At 47.4% G+C, this 14,482-nt stretch overlaps 1 protein-coding gene across 4 annotated transcripts; it reads right to left on the bottom strand.

Annotated features, from left to right (window-relative positions):
• Nucleotides 1-4,295: 4,295 nt before the first annotated feature.
• On the bottom strand, nt 4,296-14,142 carry DACT1 (dishevelled binding antagonist of beta catenin 1). 4 transcript variants are annotated; one of them, XM_082058704.1, is made up of 4 exons: nt 13,706-14,142; nt 11,288-11,420; nt 9,502-9,657; nt 4,296-7,045 (listed from the first exon to the last, which is right to left on the bottom strand). In XM_082058704.1, the coding sequence occupies exons 1-4, from the start codon at nt 14,048-14,050 to the stop codon at nt 5,187-5,189; spliced, it is 2,493 nt and encodes an 830-aa protein (XP_081914830.1). In that variant the 5' UTR covers nt 14,051-14,142; the 3' UTR covers nt 4,296-5,186. The 4 variants fall into 4 exon arrangements, with proteins under 4 accessions (XP_081914830.1, XP_081914832.1, XP_081914831.1 ...); XM_082058706.1 differs by having other exon boundaries at nt 4,296-6,931; XM_082058705.1 differs by having other exon boundaries at nt 9,595-9,657.
• Nucleotides 14,143-14,482: the final 340 nt, after the last annotated feature.

The raw sequence follows: 14,482 nt of genomic DNA, 5'->3' as shown, positions 1-14,482 counted from the left end.
CAGCTAACAATGCTTCAACAGTGACAGGAAAAGACACTTTTTAGGGGGACCACGGAAGCCTGGCCAGTATCTCCAGTCTATTCACCTCACACTCATCCTAGCACCCACAGTTGCTGACTGGGATGGTAGAGCACACATCCTTTCCTACCTTCTCTAACCCCTTTGAACTTGCTGGTATTATGTCTGCTTCGCTATTTCCTGTGGCAGCAAATTCCTTGCCATGCAAAAAAGCACTTTCTATTATCTCTTTTCAATGGATTTCCCACTTGTTTCCATATATCTCCCCTCATTCCACCATTGTGGGATTTTTTTTAACCCCCGGAGCAATTGTGTCTCACCACAGTGCTCTATTTATAATGTTTAGGTAGAGAAAGAAACGTACCATGCAAGGAACCTCAATACAATTCCTCGGAGGTTCAGAGAAATTCAGGAGAAAAGCAAGTTTGAAGGATAGACCTGGGGTTTATGAATTGTCTCTGTTGGTTTGCAGTCTTTGTGTCTCCTCTGCACTTTGCACAGGACATTGCAGAGTTGCGAATAGTTCGGGTTTTTTTGTACTAGCAGCTCAGCTGGATGTATTATTGTTGGCTATTCCAAAGGTACATACTAGACGCTGAAGTTAGCTATAAAAGAATGTCTTTAGCTGTTTCAGCTTCCTCAAAATGTTCACGTCCTCATTCCCTCCTGTGTCAAAAATCTCATGCTGAGGGTGAGCCGTGCCCAGTGTGGCCACTCATCTGCCAAGTGATGATCACAGGTAATAAAAGCCTTTGCTGCCCTTTGTGGATAAAAAAAGGATGCAGGTCCCTCAGGGACTGCTTTGCTGGCTGCCACCTGAAGAGCATCTAACCTTTCTCAGAGCCAGCAAACGTAGATTTGGGATTAGTCAAGGCACAGGACTCTGTTGTGGAGAATCTGCTGTCAGTCCTTATCCAGGATGAACCCCAAAACAGAAGAAAACTTGAAAGGTACGGACAGGTTCCCTCTGAAGCCCCAGGACAGGCAAAGCTGAAGAGTTGGGACCTACAGGCTCTCTGCTAGCAGAGGTTATGCTATGGGAGGTCAAAAAGAGACCTGGGGGACTGGAGCTTGTCCCTTGTCCCAGTAAGGCGCTTGCAGGACTTGGCCAGAAGGCTACAGCACCTCAGCAACTCACAATGCTGATAATGGCCTTGATCATTTAAAGAGCACTGGAAGAAATGAGGCACAGTCCCTCAGACAACTCTGTTTAGCCCAGTCCAACTTACTGAAACACCTCCTCTTCCAGCCTCTCCTGGACGTACAGATGAATCAGGATCAGACCACCCCATTCACGGGACTCTCCATTGCCACCTTCCCTCAGACCCAGCTGTCCAAATCCTTGCACCACATGGAATTTTTCACGACAAGCGTGATATCCACAACACAGGGCCCCACGCGGTTGGGACGTCTGGGCGCAACGCCAGGGCCTCTGTCTGACCCCGCGCACACCAGACACAGCTCAATTCACAATCCACTGACCCACAGCTGGTGGCTGGGGCTGGGGAGCAGAAGGCAGACCCAAAAAAAGCCTGCTGGAAGGCAGACAGCCCCTACAGAACCAGAGAATCACCCCTTTCAGCTGACAGCGCCTCACAGCTTGCATGATGCTGATTCCCTGCACTGGGAGAGATGGCAATTTAGAGATGCCCAGCCACAATGTTTCAGACGAATCGCAAGGAATCCAGCTAAAGGGGTCTGCTCTTGTGCTTTATGTTAAGCATATGCTTCTGTACTTTCTTGCACTCGAGTTATATATGGAGCACAGGTGTAACTAATCCCAAACCTCCCCGCCACAGCCTGCCCCCACCTTGAAACAGGCCCCAGTGCACTGAGGGCAAATGTTGCCACCTCAAAATTCCACAGACTACCATAAACACTGGGGATAATTAAAATGTGAACATTATGAAAAATACACTGGCAAGGACTCAAGGTTGTGGAGCTGGAAAGCCAGGTAGCTTAAAGAAGTGCCAGATATGCAACTGGTCTCCAAGACTAGCAGATGTTTTTCAACCTAACGTTGCAAAAACTTAGTAACTTACATGTGTTTCCCAAATCAGAACCAGAAAAGAGAATGCGTGCTGTGTATTGGGACCATATCGAGTACATTTCCAGTACTGTAAGGTCTTTAATTTAAAAAAAGAAAAAAGAAAGGGAGGAGGTGGGATGTAGAGAGAAGAAAAAATGGGCTTGTTTAAAGGATTCTGGATGTGTACCTAAATCTTGTAAGAAAAGGAAAATTCCTTCTCCAAACTGAAAAGACTTGGATGCAATTAAGATGGAGATAGGATCAGCCCATTTCCCCATCTGGTATTAAGCTATTCAACAGGAATACAGAAGAATACGGTGGTCGCAGTTGATAGAGTCTTAATGATATTTAGGTGGTTATTTCCTTTTTACACAATTATCACAAAAGAAACTATTCGGCAGATAATTTTTGAAAGCCAGCCTCCCCCGCCTGGTATGAGACAACTTGCTGTAGCACCACAATTAAAAACTCACCATCCCAAAGCCACTCATTGGTTTGTCCTCCCACCAGCAGCTCCACTACAGCCAGAGAGACAGAGTGCATGTCTGAAGATCCTCTCTGCTACTCTCCTGCACCTTTGAGGAGATTTACAGGGATTTGCATGTGTTTTTCTCACTCAAAGAGAGATTATGTGGAATGATTAAGAGATATTCTAGTAAAGAAACTACTAGCTTCGACAAGCTTCTTGACATTCCCTTTGTTTGATGTAACACACATCAGTTATTAATGGGAATGCATTAAACTGCTGCTTAGCCTTAGTAGTGCCATGTTTAATAATGAATATTACTTCTCTCCCCTCTCTCCAGTGGCAGCCATTGACCAGTAATTTCTGGATGAATCACTCTACGTCAATATATTTTATATATATATATATATATATATATATATATATATATATATATATATATATATATATATGTAGGTGCCTTTCCATGAGTAAAGCAATGGCAGAGTTATGACCAGATAAGGCGCATTAGAGCTTTTCCTGTATCATGGGAGATAGAAGTGCAAGGACTCTCTGGGTCAGTGAATCCAGATCCTTGCGACCATACTGCAATAATCCTTACAGAAATTGACATTCCCCTATTAAGAAAAGGAAAAAAAAAATGCGAGAGACATTTTATAGGTAGGTATTTTCTACACTGCAGCTTAAAAAATCAAAACTGCCGCTTAGAAAAAGTGTTACTACTGTCTCAGAAGCTGCTCCCAGAGACATTTAATTCTGTGTGGATCTCTCCTTCTTACATTTGCAATGCAAGGAAACCTGAGAAAAAAAAACTGTTCTGCCTTTCAGGTGGGTGACAACAGCAGGAAGGACACAGAGAAGCCGCAAAGGAAGGTGTCTGCTCAGCAGATCTTGCTATGGAATGGACAGGCTGCACACATAGCCCTGAAATTCATACCCGTCACAGCATCCACGGCAGGTGTGCGTCCGCCACTTCAGGGATGCCAGAGCAGAAGATGAACCTGCAGAAACCAGCTCATCTCCTGGTTTTGCTCCATCAGACATGCATAGACCACAAACCTCCAGCCTTCCCACCAGGCAGCTCCAAAGCTGTTGCTGCAAAGGGAAGCAGTGCTGCCTACAGTGAGCTCCTGTCTCCTCTGCTGGCAGAGACTCACCTCCAGTCCTATGGGAAGAAAGAGGCTGAGAACAGACACCAGTGGGTGACACAATTGTCACTTCTTCCCATAACCTTCATCAGCACTGCAATACAGTCAAGCTACCATACCTAAAGAGGGCACCAGGGACAGCAGGTCTATGGTCACCTCCACCCAGCCCAGCTCCCAGAGCACACAGCTTTTGGGGATTCATTTACTGGACATTTTACAGGGACACCTGTTGCGTTACACAAATCTATTTGGTTACAGAAAACTACCATCTGCCCCCGTGTTGTACCAAGCAAAGTCTGCAAGAACCCTGACAGCGAGGAGGATTAATATTACATTTCCATCTGCTCCGCAACATGAGCTGCCCATAAGCAACAACCTGAAGATGCCTCTGAGCTCCTAAACCCCAGCTTGCCCTTAAAAAAAATGCAAGTTATGGGAAGAACAAGAGGAGCCATGACAATCCAGTTCCCTCAAAACACAAGTCATATCCACAGCAACATTTTAAACTTGCTCCAATTCCTGCATGGCTAAATGCAGGGAACATTAATAGGTCACATCAAAGAGACATCTGGGTGGTGACAATGCCAATATAAAACCATTCACTGGGTGTCCACCAATGTAACAAACTTTAAAAAAGTATTAAAACAGACTGTTTATTACAGCATATGATGTGTTATATTAATTTACACAATGATATATATATATATAAAAACAACCATTGATGATGTACAGTAAATTGGACATCAACAGGAATATTAAAACTACTGATACTCATGCACGTGACATGCATATGTTTTTCTTTTCCAAAAGCAGTTTTACACAATATACTGAAGTTACTAAGCCTTGGTCAGCTGCTCCAACAGTTTACTCTGAACACCACCGCCATCCGCAGTGGGACTCCCAGGAGCCGGGAGCAGAGCGCTCTCCAGAGAAGGCGACTTAACTTTGGAGACAGATAGAACAGGAGCCCTTTCCTGGTGGGGGAAGGCTGGGGGAGGACAGGGGTGAGTTTCAAGAAGAGAATCATCAAGAAAAGAAAGAAACACAGGCCAGACTGCCAGGAGAAAGAAGTTCAAGATGTGGCAACAGGAGCAGCAGAAAGGGATGACGAAAAACACGAACACCACCCACACTCCCCCACCCTTATTCCCTAAAAACTTATGACTCTAAGCTGTCAATAGCCTCTCTAAGACCCAGAGTTGGAAAAACTAGGCAAGGATGATCCATTTCCAGAAACATTAGCCTTTTTTCATAGCCTTCTGATACCACGCACTGGAGGCTGCTCACCACTGAAATGGTAGTGTTATGCTTGTTTTTTGTGGTTTTTTTAATGAGTATAATGGTCTTTTATTTCCACATAAAAGGCACTAGTATCCACCCAAGTTCTGAAGACAAGTGACATAATTTACCTTAAGTTTTAAATATTTGTATAAAAACAACAACAACAAAAAATCTGTGGAAATATGTACACAAAAGCACCTTGCTTCCGAAAGCAGAAGCAGATACATTCCACCAAGTCACCTCACTAGACCGTTGTCATGAGCTTCAAGGAGCCCGACCGAAAGCGGAGGATTTTCTTCTTGAGGTTATGGGAGGCTTTGATTTTGACAAAGGCCTTCGCCGCATTTTCATGCAGCTCCGGTGCCGTCACCGTTTGGATGGGGAGCGTCTGGACAAACTGAGACCAAATAAGGCCCCCGCTCTCATCAGAGTCGCTGGTGGTCGTGCTCTCCCCTACAAACTCCACCTCGCTCAAGCTCGACTCGCTGTCTCCAAAGCAGTTCGTCGTGTAGTTGCTCTGCTCGTCCTCGCTCGTGTCCACCACGGTGGAGTGGAACAAGGACTCGCACTCCGCCGAGTACTCCGAGTCGCTGGCCACGTAGGCGTAGGGGCTGACATAGGGCAGGGGGACCTGCGAGTAGACCCCCACACCTTCCCGCCGGTTCCTCCTCGCCCTCCGCAGGGCTTCCTCGTAGGAGATCTCCGCCGATGACTTCCACCGGCGGTAGTCGGCCCGCTTGTGTTTGGGCTTGGCCACCACAACCTCTCGGCCGTGCCCGTGGGATCGGACGGCGGATTTGTGCAGGCCAGCCTGCCGGCCCTGGAGACCTGACTCGGGCTGCAAGCCGCTGCCTCTCTTCCCCCGCGAGGAGGGTTTTTTCAGTTTCTTATTTGTATCCAACTCATCAGGAAAGCGGCACTTCTTGCCAACCGGCTTGGTTTTCTCCCGCAAGGTCTGTGAATTGTTTTCCAGACCGTTGGCGAGGTGGGGCCTGTGTTTCAGCGCGGAGCTTTTCAAAATCTTGACGTTTCGGGTGCCTTTGTGAAGTTTCACGCTTTGCTGCTGGGCCGGTATGTACTGGGCGTTCACCAGCAACCCATCATCCAGGCTTTGAGAGGAAGATCCCTCGCTTTTGAAATCCAGCGAGGGCCTCTCCTCGATGGCAGGTGATGAGGAGCGAGCTGCTTGCAAGCTGCTCTTCAATAGGACTTTTTTGGGAGGTTGGCTGACCCTATTTTCCGGCTGCAGCACCACGGGCTTCCCCGGGCTCTCTTTGGGAGATGCAGCAAAGACTTGGCCGTTCTCCTTGGGGACATCACCCACCGCAGCCACTGCATTGCGGTTGAGCTCCAGAGGTGCTGGTTTGACGCCCCTCGCCAGATGCTTGCTCTGAGTTTCGCTCGCCACGCTGGGTGGGAAAGCCGCCGGCAAAGGTGCCTTCCTACTCTCCAGCTGCTCACCCGCCGGCTCCCTTGGCCTCTGCTTTAACGGAGAGGGTGCCGCATGGTCCAGAGCAGTGGTCCCACCAGAAGGCAAGCACGCTTGCTTGGAGCTCTTCAGGTTCACGACGTTACCATGAGCCACCACCCCCGCAGGCTGCCTGACACACATGCTTCCGTGCCTCAAGATCCCTTTGGAGGGATCAGCGTTGAGACTTGTCCTGGGTTTGTTAGTCCTTACCGCGTGAGTCTTTTTCTGAACCAGGCTTAAGATGTAACCGTCTATCCTCTTGCTGGTGGAAGGGCACGGAGCCGGCCAGGAGCCCTGCGGGAGAAAAGCGTTGGTGGATTTTCCCGAGTCCGTTTCAGATCCGGCGCAAACGTCACTAATATCACAACCAAGCCTCTCCTCTTCTCGTTGGGGGTTTTCAGTCACGGGGAGAAGAAACATGGGACTCTGCACAGCTACGGCATGGAGTGGGCTGGGGTACCGGTAGACGTCGTTCCCGTTTTTAGACACCAGATCACACTGGTACTTTGGATGTACATCTGCAACGACATCGAGGGAATTTGAGTGCGGTGTGGACAAAGAGCGACAGACAGAGCCTGCAGTCTGGTCCTCATGCTGGCCTTCCTTATTATAGTCCATCCAGCCTATGAGATCTGAAAGGCATTTTAGAAGAGTTTAGAGAGCCTGCCAGGGACAGTTCTGCTACGTTTTTCACGTGTTGTCAAGGACTCTGGTCCCATCTACACGTACGATGCAATGTCAATACAACAGCAGCGCTGTTCAAACAGGAGAAACCTTGCAACCAGGGATGCCGGTTAAGCAATATAAAGCAGCACTATTCTTAGGTGGGTCTCCCTATAACTGCTTCTATGCAGGATTTGCCCCAATATGACTACATAGTTAATAAAATAAAAATCACAGCCCTAATGAGGACATTTATTTTGGTTTCAAACCTGTGCCTATGTTGCCTAAGAGCTTCCTATTTTACTCCCAAGCCACCCAGAAGTCCTTAAGGGTCTCTTCTGCTTATATGCTACACAGGCACCTCTAAAACTCACTGTGGGCCTCAACACATATGAATTTCATATTTTACTTTGCTAAATCCAAAGGGAAACATAAAAAAATACAGGCAAGAGTCTGATTAATTTTTTTAGCTTATTGACAAATTTCACTTCCAGATTTTTCCAAGCATATCTTGGGTAAATAAAAGCTAGATTTAATTTTGTTGTTGTTATTATTATCATTGCTACTACTACTATCAACATAATTGTTTAATATAAAATAATGCTAATAACAAATGCTCCTTTTGAGCAATGAGGGGCTAATGAATGAGAAACAAGCTCATCTTTCCACATAAGTACGAGGAGTGCAGGTCAATCCAGCTGACATCCTAGCCTTGGCTCTGCAAAGAGAGTTCTGCAAGAGAAATCCAGTGCGTTTCAAGATGCATGAGTCAGATTTAATGGCTCTTATTTAGGAGGTAAGCAACCTTAGGAGCAGGCCTTCAATCCAAGCACCTAAGATTATTATTTTCTTAAGCATAAGTTGCCCTTTTCTTGGGTAGGGGTACAATCTAAATGATCCTTCCAGCTCGCTGTCAGTCCTGTTTCCTACCCTTGGGCTAGAAACTTCAGCCAGGGTACTCAAATTTGACTGCTCAGTGCCCATCACTTATCTATGGCTTATTTCCAAAGAGGTCTCATGAACGCTGATGAAATTAGCTGATAGAGATGATGTTCCTGTGGGAGCAGGAGAGGAAGAACAGGGAAGTTAGGAGCATGAACTTCCTCCAGATCATCTCTCAGTTTTCCCATGTTTCCTTAACTCTACGTCAGAGTCAGGAAATTTTGCCAGAAAGACTTCTTCGAAGCACACCAGCTTGTGAAATTTCAGCTCTAAAAGTGAGATGGTATGATTAATGAGAGTTTTAGGGTTTCATGATGTATCCCCCAAAAAAATCAGCAATGCAGTCTGCTGGTAATCCTTGTGTATGTTTTTCTTTTTATGTACGGCTGATGAATTTCACATATACCTTACAACGCAGGGCATTAAATTACCTCAAGCTGCTCAAAGGATAACTTAGAGGACTTCTCAGCATCTCACAATGAATGTATCCCAGGCTGTGTTTGCCCATTTCAGAGTTAGAAAAGCGTTAATTATTTTGTCCATGATTCACAACAAATCACTGTAAGTTAACCTTAAAGAGCAGAATGGAGATCGGAAATACTATTGTTAGAAGCAGCCTCCACAACCCAGAGTAAACTAAGGCTTTTGAATATGCAAGTAATAATGCTTGATCACAAAAGCCCTACTGAAGTTATCTTTCCTGGACAACAGACAGAAGCTGCCCTCCTGTTTAACCATCCCACACATTAAGGCTTGCATCTTCAGCCTAGTGTCCAAGGGAATTCAACAGCTCTCTGCCTAAGAGACAATGTATTTTTTTCCCTGTTAGTGATGTCTATTTGCCTATACTACACTAAAGCGGGACACACCTCAGCATGGTCACCTGGGGGTTGAGGACCATAAGAACTGACAAAATAACAGATGGACATGTACCCTGACCTTCTCAAACCTGTACCTAGCTCCTTAAAGGTGTTTAAAAGGTGTAGAGACAAGGTTCTTAAGGACACGGTTTAGTGCTAGAGTTAGGTTATGGTTGGACTCAATGATTTTGAAGGTCTCTTCCAACCAAAATGATTCTATGATTCTACTCTGTCACTTTAATGAAGATATGGCTGTTGAGGTATCTTTGACAATTACTATTTAATAAAAAAGATTCTCTAAAGGAAACCACGAGAAATTAGCTGATTAATGTTTTTATGTGTGTAGGTACCACTGCCCTCTACTGGGTAGAGCAGCTGTCGTATTTTCACATGTTCTTTTCATGTGTTTCGAGTGACATATTCACATGTCAGGCTGGACCAGTGGAGGGCAAACAGTCCTTCCTTGTGACCCATGTATGTGACAGGCACTGGAATCTTTTCAGAGCATAATATGTCAAATGAAAGGAAGAAGGGTTAATCCAACCCGGATACTCCTGAGGCAGTATTTCCAAAGCCAAAGCCACCTCCTGGAGTACGATGTATTCGACCTGCTTTTACTATACCTGCAGATTTAGGGCGTCCATCTGAGATATTCAGTGTTGCCTCCAAAGGGCTGCAAAAGCAAGTGCTAGAATGGCAACTGGATAAACACTCACTGAAGACAGAGTTAGATGAATTGGAGAGCGATCCAGAAGCTCCATCACTCAGCTCATAAAATCCTATAAAAATAAGAGTTTGGATTTATATTAGTTATGACTACACAAAGTTACCATTTGTGTCCCTAGAAAGGCAGTCGAGCTCGTGTTTATGTTGGCTTACTCTATTGCAATTAGTTACGGGATTTTATTCAGTCACCCGAAAAACAGTGCACAACTTAGTAATATCCTTATTGCTATGAAGGATTCAGTTTAAAAGTGAAGTACTTAAAATTAAAAAAGCAGAACTTTACTTAGTGTATGAAATTTCGAACAATTTTTTTTTTTTAACACTTACAGGGATTGGGGGTTTTAACCTTTACATGAGTTTTCAGATTCAGTGAGAAGGATCCAGGCTGCGTTTTGCAGTCCACTCATTTAATAGTATATTATACTTCCAAGACAGACTCTCCATCTAAACTTAACTACAGATTTTTTACCAAGTGTTTGGCCCAATGTTATCCATTATTTTCATTAAAGTTCTGGAGATAAATATGGTATTTATTTATGGCACAAAAGAAGGAAAATGGTAAATAATGTGCAGACACAGAAAATTTAATTTCCTGGTAAACTGGGTCTACTCAAGAAAAATATGACATACCATAATCAAAATTCAAATTGTACTCATAGGAATAAGGAATGCAGGGCATGTCTACAGAATGGGAATGCATCCTAGAAAACAATAATCTTGAAAAGGGCTTAGTCAGCATGGAAAAGCAGCTCAATCAAACTTAATGATATGGCAAAAAAAGCTAATGAGATTGTTGGATGTACAAAGAGACTAATGAGCAGTGGTAGGGAACTCACTTCAGCAGTCTATATAGTACTGGTAAGAAAGACATTGGAACAATGTGCCTAGTCCTTGACTCCAGCATGCTTAAAACAAAAGCTGAAAAATTGGAAAGGGGCCATAAAGCTATTTAAGAGCTTGGAAAAATGCCTTAAAACAAATCACTTCATGAACCTGACCTGTTTAACTCATCAAAAAAAGTCAGGAATTACACTGTATTGCACCTCCAAGTGGAGAAAAAGCTGTGTACTAGAAAAGACCTTATTCTATGGGAGAAAAGCATCATAAAAAAAGTGCTGGAACAAGGCAAATTCCAGTTAGAAATTAGCAATGGTTTTAACAATTGCAAGCTGGTGGATTTTCCACTCTTTAGTGCCTTCAGAAAATGTCTGGATGCCTCTAGGAAAGGTTCCCGATAGTTAAATACCACTTACTGGCTTCAATACAGTTAGAATGGGATAAAATTCAATATATGGGGGATCAAATTGTTTGATTTAATGTTCCCTTCTGGCTGTAAAATCAATTTTGACATCTTCCTCCTGCTGGTTGTGCTTCCTCTCACCATTTTTTCCTGCAGCCTCCTTCCTAATATGCAGAAGAACTAGAACTTTTTGAACTAAATTGTGGGTGGCCTTGAAAAAAAAAATGCCCCAAACACTAAAAACCTAATTAAGCTTGAAATCCTCCCCTGAATATGTTGTCTACAAACAATAACCTTTCCAGTGGTAGGTGAAATTTGCTAGTAGGCATTAATTATCAGAGTGTGAACATGCTATAGACATTTACTGCTGTAGTACTGCAACCTACAGCCAGTTCAATTCCAGGTACCAAAGGAGGCTCCATTTCGCTGAATATTGACCTCACCTGAACTTGGACGACTGTCTGTCTCAAGGTGTTCATCCGTCGTTTTTTCCACGTCCAGGCGGAGATCACTTATTTGCTTATCTAACTCCTGTAACTGATTTAGTAGGCCGGCGTCCCTCCTCCTCAAGCAGTTCTGGAAAATAGGAGGACAAACAAAAAATGATGCTCCTTCAGTGCGGCAGAAATGAAGGGGCTCCAAAGACAACCAGCCTTCTCCATCTGGTCATTGTGGAAATACCCTGCCAATACACTTTTATTGAAAAAAAAAAAGAGAACAAAGCCCTGAAATTCCAGATAGATACTCTGGATAAATACTTAACTGAAGAATTACGCAGGCACTTCATTCCAGCCTCTTCCAGCCGGTTCTACATAAGGAGCACGCTCCATAATTTAGGAAGACCAACACGCTATGTTGGCAGAGCGCAACTTTGCAGGGCCACAGCTGTAACAACAAAGCTGTATTGTACGGTATGGCCAAACCAGACCTGTGCACATGAAACGGGCCACTTCAGTGAAAGGACAGCTTTGCCAGTGTAATAGGGGATGTTCAGCATCTCAGCATCGTTAGCCAAAGATCACATCTGTTCACACAATGGGACGAAACAGTTCTGCCAACAAGTGCCTGTAATGTGGGACCCGCCTTGTTCTGCTGCACATTATGTGCTTATAGTTTACCATATAGACAGTGAGATTCCCAGGGCTGGGATCACAGCCCTTTTATTAGTTTTGCAGTGCAGCAAGAAGGAAGAGCAATTCTTCCTCTTCCCCCATTATAATGGTATAAAATTGCTGTGAGATGAATTTTAAGGCTATTTATGAAGGTAATTTGATGGCATAAAATGAGCAGTAAGAAATGATTTTGTAAGGCACTCATTAACCCACGGTCATCGCAATCAGTTTCGCTGTGCGTATTATAATGTTGCTTATCCATCATCTGTTCAGCTTCATACCCTTTAATTGTTCTGGCTTTGGGGAAAGTGAGCGAGGCAGGAGGAAGGTTTATCTCTCTTTTTTTAGTGCATCATTTGATGAGTGCCCAGCGGTGCTCTGCTACGCTCATTGCAAAAAGTTTCGATGCTCAGAACTGGACTAGTTCTAAACCCATTAAATCCAGGACAACCTTTCCTGCGGGGTGGGCCAGTCCTCGGGCAAAGGGAAAGCAAACGCGAATAGGATTAGGGAGGATGTTTGAAAATGTGTTGGCATTTAACACCATCCTTGGAGAACCAAAGGGGCGATCCCAGGTCTTCTCCCAGATTTCTGCTGGAAGCAGGGAGCTGGCTGCCAGCCAGGCTGGCAGAGGTGATGGGTTCAAGCAGTAATGAAGTGAACCACCGATTGCCACCAGTGTCCCCCCTCCCCCAGCAAGTACCGCATCTGGTTCCAATCTGCAATGTCAAGTGCACAAATTAAAGTGCTACCACAAATCCACCCCCGCCCCCCCTTTTTTTTGTGAGTAATGACTCCTTGGTCCTTCACTACAGCTCTTCAGCAGCCAGTCCCTTCTCAGCAGCAAAATCATTTCTCTTTTAAAGAAGGAAATAATCCTAAATTAGCTGCATTAAAAAGCTAACAAGGAAAAAAGGAAGAAAAAAAAAAAAAGAGAGAGGTTGAGGAAAAGAAGAAATCAGGCAAATAAATTACATAGTCCAACTTCTCCCTGTGTGAAAGCAAATGCTGAGCCGTGCACAAAGACCGCCAGGCACAGCTGTACGCTATTTTCATTGAAAAATGATCTGCCGCTTCATGCCGCCCTCCATCTCTTCCCACACCAGCTACATAGCGCGTCTTTCAACAAAAGCATCCCTTATTTTAAGGGGCCTGATCCTGCGCTCGTTGCCTCCTCTCGGGGTAGCGACCCAGGAGCTCGCTCCCAACTTCCATTCAAGGCAACGGCAGCGCCTCTTTTGCCTTGAATGGAAGTTGGACCGCCGGCCTGGCTCGGGAAACCGACGGGGAACTGTGCAGCCACGAGCAAAACGCCGGTAAAGTCCCATCGCCACCGACTTGTCACCCACGGAGGCTCCGTCCCCGGCAGCCGCTGCCCCTCACCTGAGGGCTGGGGACGCTGTGCCGGCGTGACAGCGGCGCGGGCATGTACCCCTGGGGACCGCGGCCGCCCCCGGCCCCTTCCTCGCCCCTCCGCGGGTCACACCGCCCCGAGGGGACCGCGACAGGCGCGCATCCCCCGGCGACACACGCCCGCATTCCCGGCGACACACTCCCGCATCCCCCGGTGACACACGCCCCCATTCCCGGCGACACGCTCCCGCATCCACCGGTGACATACTCCCGCATCCCCGGTGACACGCTCCCGCATCCCCCCGGCGACACACGCCCGCATCCACCAGTGACACACTCCTGCATCCCCGGCGACACATTCCCGCATGCCCGGCGCCCCCCGCCGCCCCCGCTCACCAGCTGCCTCCGCAGGAGGAGGATGTTCTCCTCCAGGAACTTCTCCTCCAGGCTGCGCGGCGGCGGTTGTCCCTCTCCCGGCGGCTCCCCGCGGCCACCCTGCGCCCCGGGCCCCGCTCCCGCCGGCCGCCGCAGCAGGAGGCTCTTCACCAGCAGCTCCTGCCGCTGCCTCAGGTACTCCAGCTCGCCCAGCCCGGCCAGCGTGGCCTCCAGCCGCTCCCGGGTGCGCTGCCGTTCCGCCTCCGCTTCGCCCTTCTCCCGCCAGCGCGCATCGGGCTCCCGCGGCGCCCCCGCCTGCCCCGGCCCCGCCGCCGCGGTGGCGGCTGCCGCGGGGTTCGCCTTCATCGCCGGGGAGGGGGGCGGCCGCCGCTGACAGGCCCTGCCCGCGGGGGGCCAAGCGCTGCCGAGCGCCGCCGAGCGCCGCGCTGCCGCCGCCGCCGCCGCCGCCGGTCGCGAATGGGCCGCGGGGCGCCCGGCTCCCTCCCCGGCTGCCGCCGCCCCGCGCCCGCCCACCGCCGCCCCGCGCCCGCCTCCCTTCCCTCCTTCCCTCCCTCCTTCCCTCCACGCCCGGTCGCCCTCCTCCTCCTCCTCCTTCTCCTTCTTCTCCCACCCCGCGTCTCCATCGTCCCCCGCCGCCGCGCCTGGCGGGGTGTGGGAAGGTGGGGTACGCGGGCGTGGTACACACTGACCTCTCCAAAAACTCCAGCGATGACCTCTGGAGCCCCCGCACGGTGTAGTCACGGGATATCAGCAACTCGTTGTGGTGCCATGCAGCTT

This window comes from Streptopelia decaocto (genome assembly GCF_964273445.1).
Source record: "Streptopelia decaocto genome assembly, chromosome: 7".
NCBI lineage: Eukaryota > Metazoa > Chordata > Aves > Columbiformes > Columbidae > Streptopelia > Streptopelia decaocto.
This window is presented reverse-complemented; position numbering and strand designations above follow the sequence as displayed.